General features: G+C 32.6%; 1 protein-coding gene across 2 annotated transcripts; it reads left to right on the forward strand.

The window, feature by feature from the left end:
- Positions 1 to 293: 293 nt before the first annotated feature.
- Positions 294 to 10,627, forward strand: LOC127118013 (E3 ubiquitin-protein ligase COP1). 2 transcript variants are annotated; one of them, NM_001427340.1, is made up of 13 exons: positions 294 to 743; positions 1,086 to 1,163; positions 3,376 to 3,531; positions 3,812 to 4,168; positions 5,163 to 5,320; positions 5,428 to 5,493; positions 7,364 to 7,442; positions 8,204 to 8,359; positions 8,475 to 8,573; positions 8,900 to 9,004; positions 9,312 to 9,491; positions 9,638 to 9,748; positions 9,829 to 10,627. In NM_001427340.1, the coding sequence occupies exons 1-13, from the start codon at positions 441 to 443 to the stop codon at positions 9,997 to 9,999; spliced, it is 2,019 nt and encodes a 672-aa protein (NP_001414269.1). In that variant the 5' UTR covers positions 294 to 440; the 3' UTR covers positions 10,000 to 10,627. The 2 variants fall into 2 exon arrangements, with proteins under 2 accessions (NP_001414269.1, XP_050904103.1); XM_051048146.1 differs by having other exon boundaries at positions 546 to 743; positions 1,051 to 1,163; positions 9,829 to 10,179.
- The last annotated feature ends 9,248 nt before the right edge of the window (positions 10,628 to 19,875 follow it).

Here is a 19,875-nt window from a genome sequence, read left to right on the forward strand (position 1 = left end):
ATAACAATCTTATTCATCAAAATTGATTGAAATTCTCCATAAATTTTGGAGATTTCCAACCAAAATTAAAGTTTTTATCTGGTTGAACATTTATGAATACTTTATTTCCCATTGACATCACTGCCAACTAAAGGATCTCAATATCCATTTTTTTTTTCAACATCGATACTTCATCAAGATTAAATTTGATAATTCGTATTCATAAGAGGCCAGCATGTTGTGATGTGGCTTCTAGCATGAGTTGAATTCTAAAAGCCTAGCTATCACGTGGAATTTCCTCACCCTCACAAACATCACACTTATGGGACCCACCTTCTTCCACCCTAAATCCCCTTTCTTCTCACACATAAGCAAAAACAAAATCAACCCCAAATCACCACCTCCACACGCGTCAAAACCATTTCTCTCGCAACAAAACCACATCCACTCTAAACCTCACCATGGAAGAGCACTCAGTAGGACCTCTAGTCCCTGCAGTAGTGAAACCAGAACCTTCCAAAAACTTCTCCACCGACACCACCGCCGCCGGCGACGTTTCTCCGGTTCCCACCATGTCTGACCTAGATAAGGACTTCCTCTGCCCGATTTGCATGCAGATCATCAAAGACGCGTTTCTCACAGCCTGTGGTCATAGCTTCTGCTACATGTGTATCATCACTCATCTCCGTAACAAAAGCGATTGTCCTTGCTGTGGTCATTACCTCACCAACAGTAATTTGTTCCCGAACTTCCTGCTCGATAAGGTTGGCTTCGCAATTCGTCTTACTGTGTTCTTCACTACGAATTTAGCAATGCATGCTTAATTGCTATAGTTTAATTGATGTTTCGTGTTCCGAATTGTGATATTTCGGTTTTGGAATTGCGTTTGAGATTAGATTAAAATTTAAGAAACTTCTTGTTTTAGTAATGAATTCGGTTTCTAGATCTTTTCAATTTTGCGTTTCGTGAAAGCTCTTTGCGAATGTAACTGTTTAAGGTAGTATAGATTTTCGTTTGGAATTTGTGCATGAATTCTTTTTTTATCTTGAATTGATTTACCTCGAAATGCAGCTCATTGTTAAACGGTTTCTGTACCACATTTGTAGCTACTAAAAAAGACATCAGATCGTCAAATATCAAAGACGGCTTCTCCTGTGGAGCATTTCCGGCAGGCAGTACAAAAGGTAGGTGATACTCTCACTTGTTTTGGATTGAATTTTTTGGCGGTGACCTGTATCTTTGTTATTGTTGATTTTGTTTTCAGTTAATAGCTCATTGTTGCTTCTAGTTTTTTCTCAAAAAATGAATACTTAGTTTTGAGTTCAGTGAGGAATACATGACCTATGAAGCATTGACACTTCATAGGTCGTGTTTCTGACACATGTATGTATCCATACTGACACATCTATGTACATGGCCATGTTCTATCACTTCCATTTTTCAAATTATTCGGGTCACTATTAGTGTCGTATCTGGTGTCGGTGTTAGTTTTTCATTATAAATGACACTTATATAGAGAGTTTTGTCAATGGGAGATTAAACAAAACTAGATAAACTTTTAACTGCTGTGATTCCTTTGTTTACAATGCTAATTGTGCAACAGGGGAGAGGTATTTGTTGCCATAGTAGGTTATTTTCATTTTTTTGACAAAGCACTAGTAGGCCGTTGATCGTGCAGTCCTTGTTCCAATGAATCATGAATATAGTTCTACAAGAAAGCTTTAAGTTCCATAAAACATAATGATACTAATAGTTCTCCTGTTCTTGGCCTATAATATAAAGTATAATGGCGCTGGAGGAATACTGTAATGCCTGCAGTGTCAGACTGTCAGTTTGTTGTAAGAGGAAATATAAGTAGATTCATTAATTTACATCAGTTCGTTTGTTGAGAAGATTATTTTTAAATAGTAGGCGTTAGATCAAAGTAGAATGTTAAGAATAATCTTATTTTTAAAATTGCAAGTCACCATTTTCCTCCTCCTGTCTTGCCTTTTCTCTTGCACGACTGGCTTCGTTTATTGCTCATCGACTGTCCATGTCAGCAATTGGCAATACCAACTTCTTTTGAAGCCTAATATAAGATGAGAACAAGGTCCATCATTCTCCTTTCTAATGGAAAAGTGCATCTCATAAATGTTAAATTACCAATGCCAGACCCACCATTATGAGAACTCCGTGTAGTTTTTTGAAAGAAAACCTATCATAACTGTTCATTTTGATTCAATGGCTATCACTTATTCCCCTGATCTCTCACAATAACTCAATCCTCTCACTTGATGCATCTGTTTATGCATTTTGGAAAATGAAACAACTTAGCAGAAGATGGAAGAGGAACAAAGGGCCACTTGTTCTGGTGTTCAACATTTGTAATGTTATATAATTCTTTCAAATTTATTGTGTATACGCAACTAGATCAAGGACCAAAAGTATTGGTTTCAAGTTTTGTCAGATTTCAGTGTCTAATTTATTTTATGAATGGATCTTAATTATATGTTAGACCTCTCATTAAGTGAGGAGAGTAGGAAGGAGAGTGCTTGTATATTCTTGAGAGAGCAGACCTGTAGATTTTGTAGTAAGGAAAGTAAATCAGATGAAGGATAGTCAAATCACTAGACGCAGAGAAAAATCTAGAAAAACTATAAGAGAAAGAGAGCTATCAAGAAAGATATAGAGATTAATAAGTTGGATAGAGATATGTTATATGATAGAACATTATGCATTCGTTTGAACCATGTAGCTGACCCCTCTTTTTCAGTGTAACTTTGTTTTAATAATTGTGTTTGCTGTTTGTTAGTAAGAATAACTATGAAAAGAGCAAGTAATACTTGGTTATCTAGAAAATAAGGAATGGTTATTGAAAATGGAGAGAATCAAACTCTCGAATCTGTGGTAAAATCGTGTCCATGCCTATTTTTCAGTGTAAGTTCTATTTTCTGTTCAAGTGTGTAATTGTGTGAATCATCTCTGATTTGAGAACTGTTTCTTTAAAGATTATCTATAATAATAAGCAGTGGTTATTCTTCAATATTATCAATTGATACCAGTTTCTATCATTATATTGGAGATTTATCGGGTCCTTGCCTATTTTTCAGTGTAAGTTCTATTTTCTGTTCAAGTGTGTAATTGTGTGAATCATCTCTGATGTGAGAACCGTTTCTTCAAAGATTATCTATAATAAGCAGTGGTTATTCTACAATATTATCAATTGATACCAGTTTCTATCATTATATTGGAGATTTACCTGTGTTTATTAGCTTATTTGGATTCATACAACTTTTATACTGAAGATTACTCTATTGCTACCATATTTTTGTATTGCGTAATCTGTGGATCCTTGTTGATGCTTTTGTTGGTCTGTGATAATATATATTTTTAATTTTTTAAATCTTGAAACAGGGCTGTGAAGTGACAATGAAGGAGCTCGACACCCTTTTGTTACTCCTTACTGAGAAGAAAAGAAAAATGGAACAAGAAGAAGCTGAGAGAAATATGCAAATATTGTTAGATTTCTTGCATTGCCTACGCAAGCAAAAAGTTGATGAGTTGAAGGAGGTGTGCTTGATGCAATCTATCTATTTTATTTTTGACTAAATTATTACTCAATAACTAAGAGTCTATTTGGTTTAAAAAAAATATGGAAATGATTTTGTAATAATTAATTTAAACTTGAATGAAAATATAAAACATTTTCTCAAATCAAATAGGTCCTTTCTTATATTTCAATTTTTTCTTTCCCCTGTTTGCATTTGGTGGTCTTTATTGTACTACTTAGACAAGTTTCTTTGTTGAATATATTTCTACTTATTGCGATCAACTGGCGTTTCATCTGTAGGTGCAAACTGATCTCCAGTTCATAAAGGAGGACATTGGTGCTGTGGAGAAACATAGAATGGATTTGTATCGTGCTCGAGACAGGTACTCTGTGAAATTGCGGATGCTTGACGATTCTGGTGGAAGAAAATCACGGCATTCATCAATGGACTTGAATAGCAGTGGCCTCGCATCTAGTCCTTTAAATCTTCGAGGAGGGTTATCTTCAGGGAGCCATACTAAGAAAAATGATGGAAAGTCACAAATCAGCTCTCATGGGCATGGAATTCAGAGAAGAGATCCCATCACTGGATCAGATTCACAGTATATAAATCAATCGGGTCTTGCTCTAGTTAGAAAGAAGAGGGTGCATACACAGGTTATCTTAGTTTAATTTTCTGTGCTTGAATTTTTTATTTTATTTTATGTTTTTCTGAACATTTAATGGGTGTTTAGCAAAGCTTTTTGCCAGCAAAAATTTGTATCATAACAGGACATAGGAATACTTAGAATATAAAGTTATATCGATTATGTAATTATTATTTCTGATGTTATTCCATAGGGCATATCACTCAAACTTTTTTTTTATGAGAAAAAAGGAATATGCACTGACAGTGTAAAATGATGAGAGACATGTATCTACCAAATCACACTTTCATTTTTGAAATACTGGTATGACATTGCAAATTTAAAGACTTTGATTGGTTGCATGTGTAACATTGATTTACACGGTCTGTGCACTACCTTTAAACTCTTTTTTTTAATAATACTATACTCTTAATCCTAATTAAACAAGGAAAAAATATTGAAAAGTAAGATATATGGAAGTTGATTCTAAAAGATAACATAATAATGTGTTAAGATATTTTTCTTATATTCTAACATCCTTTAAAGATATGTTAGGGTATATACTTGGGATGACTTCTACACAAATGGATGACAAGCATTATCTTTATGGTGATACTGTAATTTGGACTGTAACTTTATTATTTGATTGATGAGGGCCAGGAAAATTATGCAATTGGATGATTTTAAATTGTGCGAGTACATTAAGAAGTCTAGCCAGGAAACAAATTGTATTTTGGATATTTTAAATTTTAAAGGAGAGAGAGTGAGATGACAATTTAAATATAACTTGCATAGCAAAGTAGCAGACACCATATTGCTTATGAAGAACATAGACTTGTATAAAATTCAAAATCGATTATTTTTTTATTCTTACTTGCTTCCTATGTGTGCTTTATTGTCTTGCAACTTGAGTTTTGCAGAAGGTTATGATGCCTCTTATTGTTTCTATTACTGAATTTACATCTATATACTTGGTTTATTTTCTCCCTCTATGAATCCCATCTGATTTTCTTCCCTTGGTCCAGTTCAATGACCTACAAGAATGTTATCTACAAAAACGACGGCAAGCAGCAGATAAGCCACATGGCCAACAGGAAAGGGATACAAATTTCATAAGTCGAGAAGGTTATAGCTGTGGTCTTGATGATTTTCAGTCAGTCTTGACAACTTTCACACGCTACAGGTACTACTATCTGTCTTTTTTGTGTCATTTGAAATATCAATTCATTTATTGTTGGGATCGAAGGGAAAAGGGATAGTTCTGACTATGTTGAATTTCAATTGAAACAGCCGATTGAGAGTCATTGCAGAAATAAGACACGGGGATATATTTCATTCAGCCAACATTGTTTCAAGGTGAGTTATTTTATGAAATTGTCCATGGAACTTTTAATATTAATCTGGTATTTGCCTCTTTAGTCCTGGCTTTAAAGGAAAAAAGTAAGCAACGTTTTTATTCCAAGCTATTGTCCCTCACTGCATTTTGGTTGGCCTCAAAGTCATGCTATGGGTCAACAGTGTCTGTGTTCTTAATTTAGTCCGTAACATGTTATTTCTTCTCTATATTGTAATAATGTGCATGATCAGAGATACATTTGATTCTTTTTTGTTGAGACAAGGTTTTATCTTTCTTTTGTTGTTTTCCCTTTCATTAAATATTGGCAAGGTTTGGATGCTAAGGGGTTTTGGCATACTCAAACAGTTATGTTCTTCATCATCACTTCTCCAAACATTCATTTAACTTGAAAAGTCATTATTCTTCATCTTCAGACTTTTAGTTTGCAATTCCTTTTTTCTGTACACCTTTTGAGTTCACACGCTCTTATATATTTGTGGATGGATAATGAGGATTTTACATCATTATGTATAGATATAATATGATAATCAATCTCGGATAGCGGCACGATCATATCCCAAAAAATGGAACGGACTGGGAGCAGGGAGCAGAACGGGCATTATTTTAGTGATGCGGACACTAAAACAGTTAATACTAATCAACACATAATTGTTAAAAAACTAACATAAATTACTCAAAAACCTCAAGTTTTAAGCAAAACAGACTTGCAAATGCAAATGATAACCTTGCCATCCTTAAAAGTTTAAGGGTAATATTGTATTCAGCTGGTGCGGGGGCTCCCAGCCATGTCAGTGTGATGTCGTTTCGAATCCGATCCCATTATTGCGTCTGTTCCAGCCGAGTCATCCCATCTATGCCATTCACGGTCTGCAGCGGTTTTCTTGGTTGTGCCGTTCCATGCTGAGATAGCGGCTGGAATGACCGAGTTTAATAAAATAGGATATAACGGGACATATTAGAGGTTCAGTAGGTCTCACATGATTGTAACTAAGACACTCTGATTCTGAACCTCTTATCTAACTTACTAAAGTAGTGAGACTGGCCAACTCAGTTTTTGCTTTAAAGACGTTGGTGACTTTTAAATTCGCTTTCAATGTTGATATTGGTCAAACAATGCCATATTCTCTTTTCCCAACTTTGACATGAATCATTCGGCTGAACGTATTTGTTTCCCCTTTTCACTGAAACATTTGTCTTCAGGTTCAAATTTGAATGGTAATTTTTATGACCTGAAAACTGAATGTTGAGGTCCTTATTTTGCCGAAATTTATTCCAACTGAGACTCTGCAAAATGTCGTGTTGATAAGTACATTGATATCCCACTATGACTTGCTTGTGTACTACTAATTTTATTGCACTGATGAACTGTGGTGTCTGGATATGAGTGTTAGACTGTAGTATTTGGTTGAACAGTTAAAGCAAAGGGGCTTGATATTTCAGCTGAAAGAGCATGAAACTGTAATTATTTTATATTCTTTATCCTTATCTTTGTGGAGTTAATATTTAAGATGTAGTTTATGTCATGATGTTGTCTTCAATTATATAATGTAATACTTGGTCCCTAATGGCCTTGTCATCATGTTTATTATCATAGAATTTTAGGTCTCGATCTGCTATTACGTTACATATAGGACATACTCTAAACTCCCTCTTCATGTATGTTTGCATTTCATGCTGGAGATAAATTATATGAAAATAAGAACGTTAGGTAACTATATCAAACGAACAAGTATAGTCTTTATATGGAGGAATTAGGTACTGCACTGATGAAATGAATTTTATGGACACACTCATGTTTTTATCCAAGTACTTTGATTGTCAATGAATACTATTTTCACTGAATGCGCGGATTCTCCATGTGTATTGCAGCATAGAGTTTGACCGTGATGATGATTTGTTTGCTACTGCTGGAGTTTCCCGACGTATCAAAGTTTTTGATTTTTCTGCGGTAAGATGGATGGCATTTACTTTTCTAAAATTTTAACATCATTTTTCTATTTTCTTTTGTTTTGATAGGTGAGTAACGTTTCTGTGACTGTGCTTATGTATGGATTATGTCAGATAAATACTTCAATGAGATAGATCCTCTTATGTTAAAACATTACATTTCCTTGTCATTTGAAACATGTAAGTTTTGTGTTTATCTCTTTAATCAGAGACATTAAATGGATGTAACAAATTAAGCTAGTCACAAGAGTATCTAATGGAGTCTAATGCAGAGAAAGTTGAATGCTGGGTTAGTGGTTGAAACCAAAAGAAGATAATAGAAAGTAGTACTTTAAGTGGATGCAATTGTTGTATTGCTTTAATAATCATGAGATCCAAGCTTCTCCTTAGTTCCCGTTTTAATTCTCGCCAATTGTTCGTGTCTATAGGTAACATGCCTTAATTTTAAAAAAAATAGTAACATGCCTTGTTTCTTCAACTATCTCAGCATATCTAACTGAGTTTCTTAACTAGCATAGCTATGCGAGGATTTTGGTCAATATGTGTTTGTGTGGTCGGAGAAAATCCTCTCTTCTGAAGCTCCATGCTCTGCAAATCACTATAAATATTCCTCGAGTATTTAATAATACGCTGAAGTGTGTTCATCTGTTTTATTCTTTTGGAAATTAATTTTTGATTTAATTTTGCTCCCTACCAAGTTCACTCTTGTAATGTTACCAAAGCTAATATAAAAAGATCATTCCTTGTGTTTTTGCTTTTCAGGTCGTGAATGAACCCACAGATGCTCATTGTCCTGTTGTGGAGATGACTACACGTTCAAAACTTAGTTGCTTGAGTTGGAACAAATATGCTAAGAACCAAATAGCTAGTAGTGATTATGAAGGAATTGTAACTGTTTGGGACGTGACCACTCGAAAGGTAATTGTGACTCAAATGGACAGTTTTTCTTGTATCATCTGTTTGAGTATCTTAGTCTATATACTTGCTGTTTTTCATAGTTTTCTTTTTTATGACTATCGCTTTCCTTTGGCAGAGTTTAATGGAATATGAAGAGCATGAAAAGCGTGCATGGAGTGTTGATTTTTCAAGAACGGACCCCTCTATGCTTGTATCTGGTAGTGATGATTGTAAGGTATTCTATAACATTTATTTAGAAAAATATCACCAATTTCACTGGAATGTGTCTGTACTTACTTTCTGAAAATTTTCCTGAGTCTATGTAATGTCTTTCTGAATCCTTGTTGGATTAACTTCGTCTTTATTGATTTGTCATTTGAGAGTTTGCAGTTTTTTGCGTTTTACTTGCACAAATTCAAATTTATTGGCATGCTAATTGTTTTCACTTGCTCCCAAATGGTATAATCTGAACGAATAAGTGATCAAATAGTAACCTTTTCTAATTTTGTTTTGATTATTGAAAGTGATTAACTAACTGTAATTTCTGTATACTTTGAGCAGGTCAAAGTTTGGTGCACAAATCAGGAGGCCAGTGTTCTAAATATAGACATGAAAGCAAACATATGCTGCGTGAAGTATAATCCTGGATCTGGGAATTACATCGCAGTATGTTCCTTTTCATTCAGTTAGTACTTGGTAGAGAATATCTTGACTTAGTTCTCTCAAAATCTGATCCCATTTGTTTATCACCTTGTAATTTATCAGTCATCTACCATCTCGCGGCTTTGCTAGTATTTCAAAGCAATATGCTTAATGTTACATTTTTATAACATTTTCTCAAGAACTGGTTATTCCGTAATAGCTTGTGTCGTATTAGTTAATAGTTAATATGAATGATTGAATTTATCCACATGGTTGGCTTCCTTATCCATTTCAATTTTAGCTTGTCTTATACAGTCAAACATTTTTACAGGTTGGGTCTGCAGACCATCACATCCATTATTATGATTTGAGAAATATTAGCCGGCCAGTCCATGTTTTCACTGGGCACAAGAAGGCTGTTTCATACGTGAAATTTTTGTCCAACGATGAACTTGCATCGGCATCAACAGATAGTACACTGCGGTTATGGGATGTAAAGCAAAACTTACCAGTACGTAATCTAACAAAAATAGTTTATTGCTCTGGTTTGATTGTTGTCCAAGTTACCCTTCATTCATTCTACATTTAGTTTGTAGATTTTTGTACTTTCTACGTTAGAATGTTGTTTTTCATTTTCATCCAAATGTATGTGTACAGGTTCGTACCTTCAGAGGCCACGCAAATGAGAAAAACTTTGTTGGCCTTACAGTTAGCAGTGAGTACATTGCATGTGGCAGTGAAACAAATGAAGTATTTGTCTACCACAAGGTTTGTGATCTTTAATTATTCAAACGGTTTTCTTGCATATATGTCTTTTAAATAGCTAAGAGTTGAATCATCCTTTGCAGGAAATTTCTAAGCCTCTGACATGGCATAGATTTGGTACCTTAGACATGGAAGACGCGGAGGATGAGGCTGGATCTTACTTCATCAGTGCTGTATGCTGGAAGAGTGATCGCCCCACCATACTAACTGCAAATAGTCAAGGCACCATCAAAGTGCTGGTGCTTGCTGCTTAAATACAAGAAAAAATGAACAGAATGCTGAATCGGGATTGGTTGTTCCTATGCTACAAATTGGTGTACCATTAAAATTGTACAGAGTATCGAAGTGTATATGATAGGTTTTAGGGATCTCATTGAGGTATTAGCTGAGGATACTATATGATCCAATCAATTAAGAAACTGAACTTTTGCCAATTAAGGATCTCAAGTTTAATAAAATAAATTAGTTTTAGGATTAAGCAAAGCCAAAAGGAACTAAAGGTTGGAAAGTAGGGATCAAGATTTTCAGTGTTACATATTATTGGTATGTATGTATGTAGCAGCATAAAAAATGGAATTAGTTTTGTAGTAACTAATACAAACTCTTTTATAAATCCATAAAGCACATGTGCATATAAACCGGGAACATGACACCTAACACGTCGATACAAGTCATAGTTTTAAAAAATGAATATTTTCTTTCAATGTGGACCCTTGAGTAAGATATGTGCAAAAGCGCTGAACCCCTCATAAAAGACATAACCCAGATTTGAAATTGGTTAAAACACTGGGTACCATAATCTGTATGTTATTTCTTCATTATATTTTCTTTAAAATCAACAATTAGGGGGCATACAATTCATCTGCAAAATCAACAACTAACAATCCGGACTAAACAAAATCAATTCAAATGAAATCATGAACTACAATCAACCAAGACAAATTTGCACAATCTAGATGCAAAATTCTCAAAGTAACAATGGTCAATCAGATCAAGATTACAAACCATAACGGAGAGGGAAGTGTGGACCAGAAAGATGGAGGAAGGAGTTAAGGAGCGAGCTCCGTCATCCGTTCTTTTTCTCTCTGCCTTTGAGTCAGAATCAAATGATTGAGACATATTTTATCTTCCATCTTTAAAAACATTGGTTTTAAAGTTGTTTCTTTTTTAACACCAGTTTAAAAATTGGGTTTTAAAAATCTGTTTGTAAATTGGTTATAAAGCTACAACCCATTTTGAACCAATTACAAACACTCCAGACAATCATAAACTGGTTTTTGGAAACCAGTTTTGTTTGGTTTAAACCAGTATTGTTTGGTTCATATAATTAGTTAAATACTGAATTTGAAAATAGATTTTGGATATGGCTTAGTTAACCAACTCATACACACCCTAACTTGACCGAGTTTTCCTCTAGTCAAATTTTACTTTGTTGTTTAATGTGGTTCAGAACCAATAGACCTTAAAATTATAAGTTGATACAAAATTTCTTGAACATTAGTTATGGTTTAGTAAGAGATTTTTAGAAGATGATGGTTTACACTACAAGATTAGAAAAGAACTACAAGTATACAATAATTTAGTGTTATCCAACAGAGAATGTTTAACTAATTTTTTAATCATACACCAAAATGTATACAGTAGTAGTTTTATTAAACGATGTAAAACATACAAATCCGTCTTTCTACATATTTTATAATACAAATCATAAACTCTATTATCCTAAATTTTGTTTTGTATTTACTATGGATATTGACTTTAACATTCTCAAAACATATATACAATGTTTACATGTGAAATAAGCTATATCATAAACAAGGAGTTGCAAACAAATATTAAAACTAACATAAAACACTATTAAAAATTTCTAACTAACTAACCAATTAGAGATGATAGAGAAACAAAAGGATGTTAAAGAAAATAAGGAGATATAGGTCAAAGCTATCTATCGAATAGTAAGAATTTCTTAAAAAACTTTTCTTTTGACATAATCATTATTGAATAATGAATACATTTCTTGTATACAAAATATTATATAAAAAAACCCTAACTAAACTAAAAATGAAGAGAAAGAAGCCATACATGATAATTATTTGAAAAAAATCTAAAATATAAGATATGATTTATTATAATACTATTCTAAACTTATTACAAATAATCTTGACCTAGATTATTAAAGATCTTGGACTTGCAAGGTCAAGAAAACTTATAAATTATTTAAAAAATAAAAAATAATAAAACAAAAACATAAGAAGAATAAGCTCAGGAGAGATATCGCCATAACATTCACAGCAAGTTCCTTTGTTCTTCATCACCTTGAAGATCCATGAAAAAGAGCAACATTGTGACCATTTCTTGTATGAAACAATACATGTTGAACCCTAGAGAAACTCAAGTTGAATATAGCTGCATTGCATGTATGTATGAGATGTGAGAGGGAATGAGATATTGAAGCTATATATATATATAATGAAAAGTAGAGATTGAGGAGGGTTATGAGAGATGAAAAAAATGAGAGAAAAAAAGGAAATAAAAATGACATGAAAGACAGAGGCAGTGAATATAGGTGATGATTACCTGCCCATAAAATTAGGGTTGATGTGTCCCTTTCTAACTAGGGTAAGACAGAAAGGATAATGAGAGTTTGTTTTTCTTGGGATATGTACCCCTTTATTCCTTACTAGGACCCTCCCCTCTTAAAAATTTTGGTCATTAATTTTTATGTCAGCCTCTTGGCCTACTCATGCTGACATTCTTGCTACCATTATGCAAAAAAATAAAACCATCCTTTTCTTGTATCAAAAAGTACTTGATCACATTTATAGGCAACAAATTGTCTAAAAAATACTATTTGAAATTTAGCATACTTTTAATTAATTTTTCATATATATATATATATATATATAACCCTTATTGTGGAATGAAGAAAGTAAAAAAATGTTTACTTTCAAGGGTAAATTGTTTTTTTAGTTCATTAATCATGTGCTATGAGGTTCACTGCATTGTACTACCATATTCCTTTTACTACAATTTTGTGCAATATTCTCATCCTCTTTAATCATGAATTATTAATACCCTACTCTACAAAATTACAATTTTAAATCTGTACTTTTTAACCATAGTAATTCATTCTTGTCATTTTACTAAACTGATCTCAGTAATTAAAAAAGCACATTGTTTACTATTTCTACTGAAGTTCAACATGAAAACATGTTTGAAAATCACAGAAACCATGGTTTTGATACTAAGACATAGTTTCAAAGAAACCAAGATCCTACAAACATGTTTTGAGTGATACCTACACCACTGCATGGCTGTTAGCTATAGTGACAGAGAAACCATAGTTATTAAGGTAGCTAGTTTTTGACTTTTGACCATAACAAATTTATTACTGCTCTGCAATGTTTTCAACCACTCGTGACTCGCCAAAACCCACAGGACCACAAACAAAGGTTGTAATAATTTTGATTCTCACCACAACATCAACAGTTTTATGTAATTGGTCATTCCCATCCAATCCAATTCATTGCATGTTACTACTACAATATAGAAAAATCCATAACTTCATTATTATATACATTCATATTGTTCTTCAGTTTTTTGTTTTTTGTTTTTTGTTTTTTGTTTCCCTACCATGTATTCTGATTTGACAAAGATATAACATAAACAAAGTCCTATGAAGTTTGCTACAAAATGAATGTTGTTTTTGTCACATTGTCTTGTCTGTGTGAATTAAATTCACACAGAGAAAAACCCTAATAATAAAAAATAAAAAATAATGATATTAATGGTGGCAGTGTAAGGTCAATCTCAGATGGGGTTTCGTATTTAATGTGGAAAAAATATATATTTTTTTAATGGAAAATGAAAAACAAAGAGACATGACTAAAAATGGAAACTCTAACATAAAAAGTAAGTCAAGGTAAAAAGTAAGATGAGAGTGTAAAAAAAAAAAATACACTGAAATAGTAATAATGTTTTTGGGGACCAGGAGGAAATGAAATATTTACCATGGCTGTAACACTGAAACACTGAACAAATTTGGATTTGTGGACAGAGTGAGGGAAATTGCAATTTATGATTCCCAAATTTGATGATATAACTGACAAACTTTTAATGTTTGATTCAACATCCTCGTGAAGTTATCATCATGTTAGGTCAACCATAATGTTTTGTGTGATATCAAGGTGGTATATATGTTTTTTACTGAATAGTCTCTAGTTTTTAACCTAGATGTAGTTTGAAATTTTATATAAATATGAATAGAAAATAATATTGTAAGAGGGTATTAATGTAATGGCTGGTGCAAGTTTAGCAGAAAACTGTCTGCTGTTTCGAAACAGTTTGAATGTAGGGATCAAAGGAAGTCTCATAAGCTTAATTTGGCTAACAACATGTCAGAGTAATTGAAAATATCAAGTTAATATTTAAAATTAATTGCGATGTTAATTATTCAGAATCTTAACCTAACTACAAAGAGGATGTTAGTTTCAATCGTAAAGGGTTTCAGTATCCCTTTACTCGCATAATGAAATCTTTTACTTATAAAAAAAAAAATTCAAAGGCAAAGTTAAGGTAGCGTGCATTTTATTTTCGTCCATTAATCTTTTTTTTTTTTGAAATAATTTGAATGTTAAAATTATTTTAGTTTTAGTCCTTAAAATTAAAATTTATAGAAAATCCATAGATTTTAATTTTAGGGATTGAAACCAAATAAAATTTAACATTTAAGGACTTTATTAAAAAAAAACGAAAAACAAAATCATATTAACTTACCAGGACCATAAGATTTAAAATTTAAAATCATAAATAAATTTCAATTTTAAAATTTCTAAACATAAAAAATTTAATTATAAAATTCTAAAACTAAATATTTAACAAATAAAATAAATAGTATAATTTATAATAAATATATAAAATTCAGAACATCATATACTCAATTATCAAAGTCATCCTCTCTTCTTCGCTCTCGTCTTGCTCTTCTTGCCCACCAAATCCTCTATCTTCGCCATCTCCGTTAAAGTCTCGATATCCACCACCTGAAGATTGATTCAATATTGAATTTAAAAATTATTCAAATTTTAGTGTGCACTCATTTGCAATTTGTAATGATTCCTCTAACACCAAATGTTTTCTCCTCATCTCACCCTCTTCCTCTAAATGTTTTTCCTCATTTTTGCTACCTCGCGTCCTGCCTCACTTTGTGCTAAATTTTCATAGTTTCTGCCATATCAGCAATAAGAATCGGTGGATGACACGATCCTTCTCCATCAAAAATTTTCATGCTCAAGCACTTCCATGACTTGAAATCATGCATATATGGACCCGTCGTTACTACTAGTTCGGGATGCTCAAAGTCAAGCTCTCCATTATAGTCCTCCTATACATACATAAAAAATAAATAATTAGAATAATGTAGTTTATAAAAGAATTAAAATTATTTAGTTATATAGAATAATTAAATAAAATGACTAAGCTTACTTGAATTTTTCTAGAATCGTCAACAAATTTGCCATTCTTTCGGGTATGAGTCGCCGCATGAAACTCATTAAAAAGTGGAACACGTTTAATTTCTTCAAACTAATTAAATGAAAGCATAATTAAAAAATAATTATGTTTAATTAATAAAAATATTAAATAAAACCATAATTAATTTTTTTATTAAACTTACCAATCCTTGTGCAATTTCGGTGACAATGATACATCCTTGTGTGGTTGCAACTGCCTATTTCAGAAATTCTATTTTTTTTCTGGAATTTCAATAGTCGATTAATTCTCTGAATACACCCTCATCAATCCAATAAGGACGTCGTCCACGGAAAATTCAGTCATGTCTGACATGCCTAAACGTGTCAGAAAGTCAAGCTCTACATCTCTAGTTAAAATTACGCATAACCAAATAGTGATCTCTTATTTTCTAAGTAAATTTTTCCTACATTGTTGTATGAATTAAAATTTTTTTTAAATAATGTGTAATCGAAAATATTTCAATAATCACAAGGTAATTAAAATAACAATTACATATATTAATTAATTAAATAATTATACCTTAAATGACTTAAATTAATAATCTCTTTCGTCACTTGAGAGAGTGTCCCACATGTCTTATAATTTATTTAATAATATTTTTCTTGAATTACGTATCTTAAGCTTTGTGCACTTGACCTACTCGGCACGAAGATGAAAAAATACTTTTAATTAGTATTAATTAAAATAACAACTCAAATAAAAAATAAAAAATTTAAACACTTACGATCCTCCTTCCGGCCTGATGAAAAATATGACATTCACCTTCTTATATTCGGGTCTATGTCTTACAACTCTATCGATACTCTCATGACCATAGACATCAACATAATCATTCTCCTCATTCGCAAAATGCATGGATGATGAAGATGAATTTGGGGTGCTAGATCCCGTGGCCTACAAGAATGAAGGTCCATGTTTAATTTTATATATATATATATATATATATATATATATATATATATATATATATATATATATATATATATATATATATATATATATATATATATATATATATATAAACAGAAATTATAATTAATTATTTTTAACATAGGTATAAAAGGAGGATGGGGAATGCTAGATCCTCCCGGATGCATCGATGACATATGTATAAAAGGCATATGCAGACTGCTAGATCTTTCCGACTGAATTGATGACGTAAGTACAAACGTCGATTACGAAATGCTTGATCCTCCCAGGTCCATCGATGGCATAAGTACAAAAGGCATCTACGGGATGCTAGATCCTCCATAGGGATCGATAAAAGATGATGGATACCCCTACGGGAATGCAAATAAATCATGGGTATAAATATCAGGAGGTGGAGTAGGAAGCATAGTCGGACGAACCACCCGACTTGACAGTGGAATAGAAATAAACATAGATGACTCAGGAACCTTGCATATCCTTGAGCGACTGGACTGTTTAGCCTTACCCTTACCTTTTCCCTCAGGTCATAGTGACTTTTTCTTTTCTTTTCTATTTTGAGAGTAAAATATAAATCACTAAATCTTATTCAAAAGTAGTAAGAGTAAAATATAAAAAAACTACTTATACAATACAATAAGTATTATATTTTGAGAAATATATCACATGATAAGCATTAAGTAAAAATATCACAAAATCATCTTATTCAAAATGTGTGCCTCAAAATCTTGATCGTCTTCGTCTAATGAGTTATTGTCTTCATAGTCTAACTCCTCATGCTATTCATTCACATGATTTGTTGGCAATAAGGCAGTTGTGTCAACTTGTTGGCTCTCAACTACAATATCACACAAATGTTAAATGATATATATATATATATATATATATATATATATATATATATATATATATATATATATATATATATATATATATATAAGAGAGAGAGAGAGAGAGAGAGAGAAAGAGAGAGTACACATGGATTTGTTTAGGCAGTTTCCCAATTGACCTCGCTATCTGCCCTCAATTCGAACTCGAATTGAGATGATAATATTAACCTTACTTCGTAAAAAGTGTATACAAGAAAAATGTGGCAACCCAACCCTACAAGCCCTAAGTTTGATGTTGATTCTGACATTTTCTCTTCCCTTGATCAAACTTGATTAAGTAACCCAACAATGCCGATTTGATTCACCGTCTCACGCTACTTCTTTGCAAGAAACCCCTAGTTCTTCAAAGCTTTCACTCGATTAAATCCAAAATGAACAATTTTTGTAACCCAAGATTTACAAATGTGATCCACCGTACCACGTTACTCCTTTGCAAGAACCTCCCGTTCTTCAAAGACTTCACTCGATCAGATCTGGATTGCGTAATCTTGTCCCAAACCTTCAAACCTTAAAAGATCTTGAAGGAAAACCCCAACTCAGTTTTCTGATTTGAAACCCTCAAAGATCTCAACCCAATTTATAGTACAATCAATCTAAATTGGACGTTATCAACCCTAATTCTAGATGGAACCCAATCAAAAAATGATTATGTGTAGTTTGATTGTGCGTATGCATAGAATGAGGTTGAATATGATGATAATGCTTTGAAATTCTAGTTTCGTATATGTTTTACTATCTAAAAACCTTACTAGAAATGATGCATGTATGAAGTATTTATATGAATACATGTTTGGAGGCAAAAGGAATGCAAAATATTTGAAAAAGTTATGAATTTTTGGAAAATTATGTTGAATGAGCCGATCTGTGAAAGTCATGCGTCGACCTATAAAGGTCATGTGTCGACTTGTAGAGGTGACACATCTAACAAAAGCTACAAGCTTTAAAAATGCAGTATATGAGCCGACTTGAAAATCGTATGTGTTGACCTATGCAGTCAACACATGTTACTACAAGCTTACAAAATGCAGTACATGTGCTGACCTAAAAAACAAATGTGCGACACATAGAAATGTTTTTGCCCATAAAACTTATTTTTGATGCATATTTGATGTATGAGACATTTTTCAAACTTATTTCCAAATGTTTTTATGTTTCCTAATGCTAAGATGCACATTGAAAATCAGAGGATACCATCCAATATACATCAATGCTAAAGTATCCTAGTTTTGATATCATACAAAATACATGTAATAGAAAGTTGCACTCATATACTTCCCCTTTTTGATGATGGCAAAACTTGAGACAATGCATTTCGTGTCTTCATGAAGGCTCCCCCTGAATGTATGCATCCCAACTTCATCTTGCAAATGTTTTTCCCCATTTGACAACATCAAAAAGAGACAAAGCAATCCATTAAAAATATCTTATATCATACATAAACCAATATAACACATAGAGGCGTTTACAAAGATAAGATCATCAATACCACAACACTCACATAGAATGATGTACATATTGAAAAAGAATGCCTAAACATAAATAACAACATTTAAAGCAACAGTATAACATGGTTGCCACAACTTACGCCAAATAACATATACAACAAACATAAAAGATGAAGGATACAATGTAATAACAAACTCTTGAGTTTCTACAAAAGCGACACGATTACATGACATATGCCTTTGGTGCTCCTGAAATGCTGCACACGCATGTGCTATAACAAGTCGATATATAAATTTACCACCACTCAAACCAAAAACATAGATGTTATCATAACAATGACACACAACAAGAATTTTGCTAACATTATAACATGTTCAAACATATTTCATGTCAGAATGGATAACAAGCCAATGCACCAAGAACATATTTTCAAGCATGAAGAAAGAATAGCATAAAGTCACTATAATCAAATAAATTGACATACATCACTAGAAATTTTTGGAAGTGAACATTCATGTACTATTTTATACATCAAGAATATCAATCACTTGGAACATAAACAACATGCAAAAGTAAAAGCTTACTTTCAAAAGCAAAGGAAAACGGAACAATATTACCCCGTTTATGAATTGATGAAGGATGCACTCTTATGTAATTGAACTTCCAAGGAAAGTTAGATAAAAAGTATATAAAGTGCATGCAACAAATCATATTTAGGCAAGATTTGAGATATCAAGTATCCCCATTGCCCTTCGAATGTTAAAAAAAAGGTTCAGTCATAAGAGGTTTTGTAAAGATATCCGCAAGTTGATTTTTGCTATCAACATGCTCAAATACGACATCTCCTTTCTCAACACGGTCACTTAGGATGTGGTGATGGATCTCAATATGCTTAGAGCAAGATTGTAGCACCAGAGTTTTGGTTAGATTAATAACACTAGTGTTGTCGCACATAATAGGAGTATGCTATAATTTAATATCAAAATCAAGTAGTTGTTATTTGAGCTATAAAATTTGAGTACAACAACTATTGTCTGCTATGTATTCTGCCTCGACAGTTGATAAAGCAACAGAAACCTATTTCTTGTTATGCCAACTTACTAAGGAATTTGAATACATGTGGCAAGTTCTACTAGTACTCTTCCTATCAGATTTGCAACCGAAAAAATTGGAATCGGTATAACCAACCAAATTACAATCACTTCCCTTAGAATACCAAAGCCCACACACTTAGAAGTACCATGAAGATATCTAAGAATGAATTTTATGGCTTTTGAATGAGATTCCTTAGGATCCGGTTGATAATGAGCGCACATACACACGCTAAACATAATGTCC

This window comes from Lathyrus oleraceus, chromosome 2, assembly GCF_024323335.1.
Source record: "Lathyrus oleraceus cultivar Zhongwan6 chromosome 2, CAAS_Psat_ZW6_1.0, whole genome shotgun sequence".
Lineage (NCBI taxonomy): Eukaryota > Viridiplantae > Streptophyta > Magnoliopsida > Fabales > Fabaceae > Lathyrus > Lathyrus oleraceus.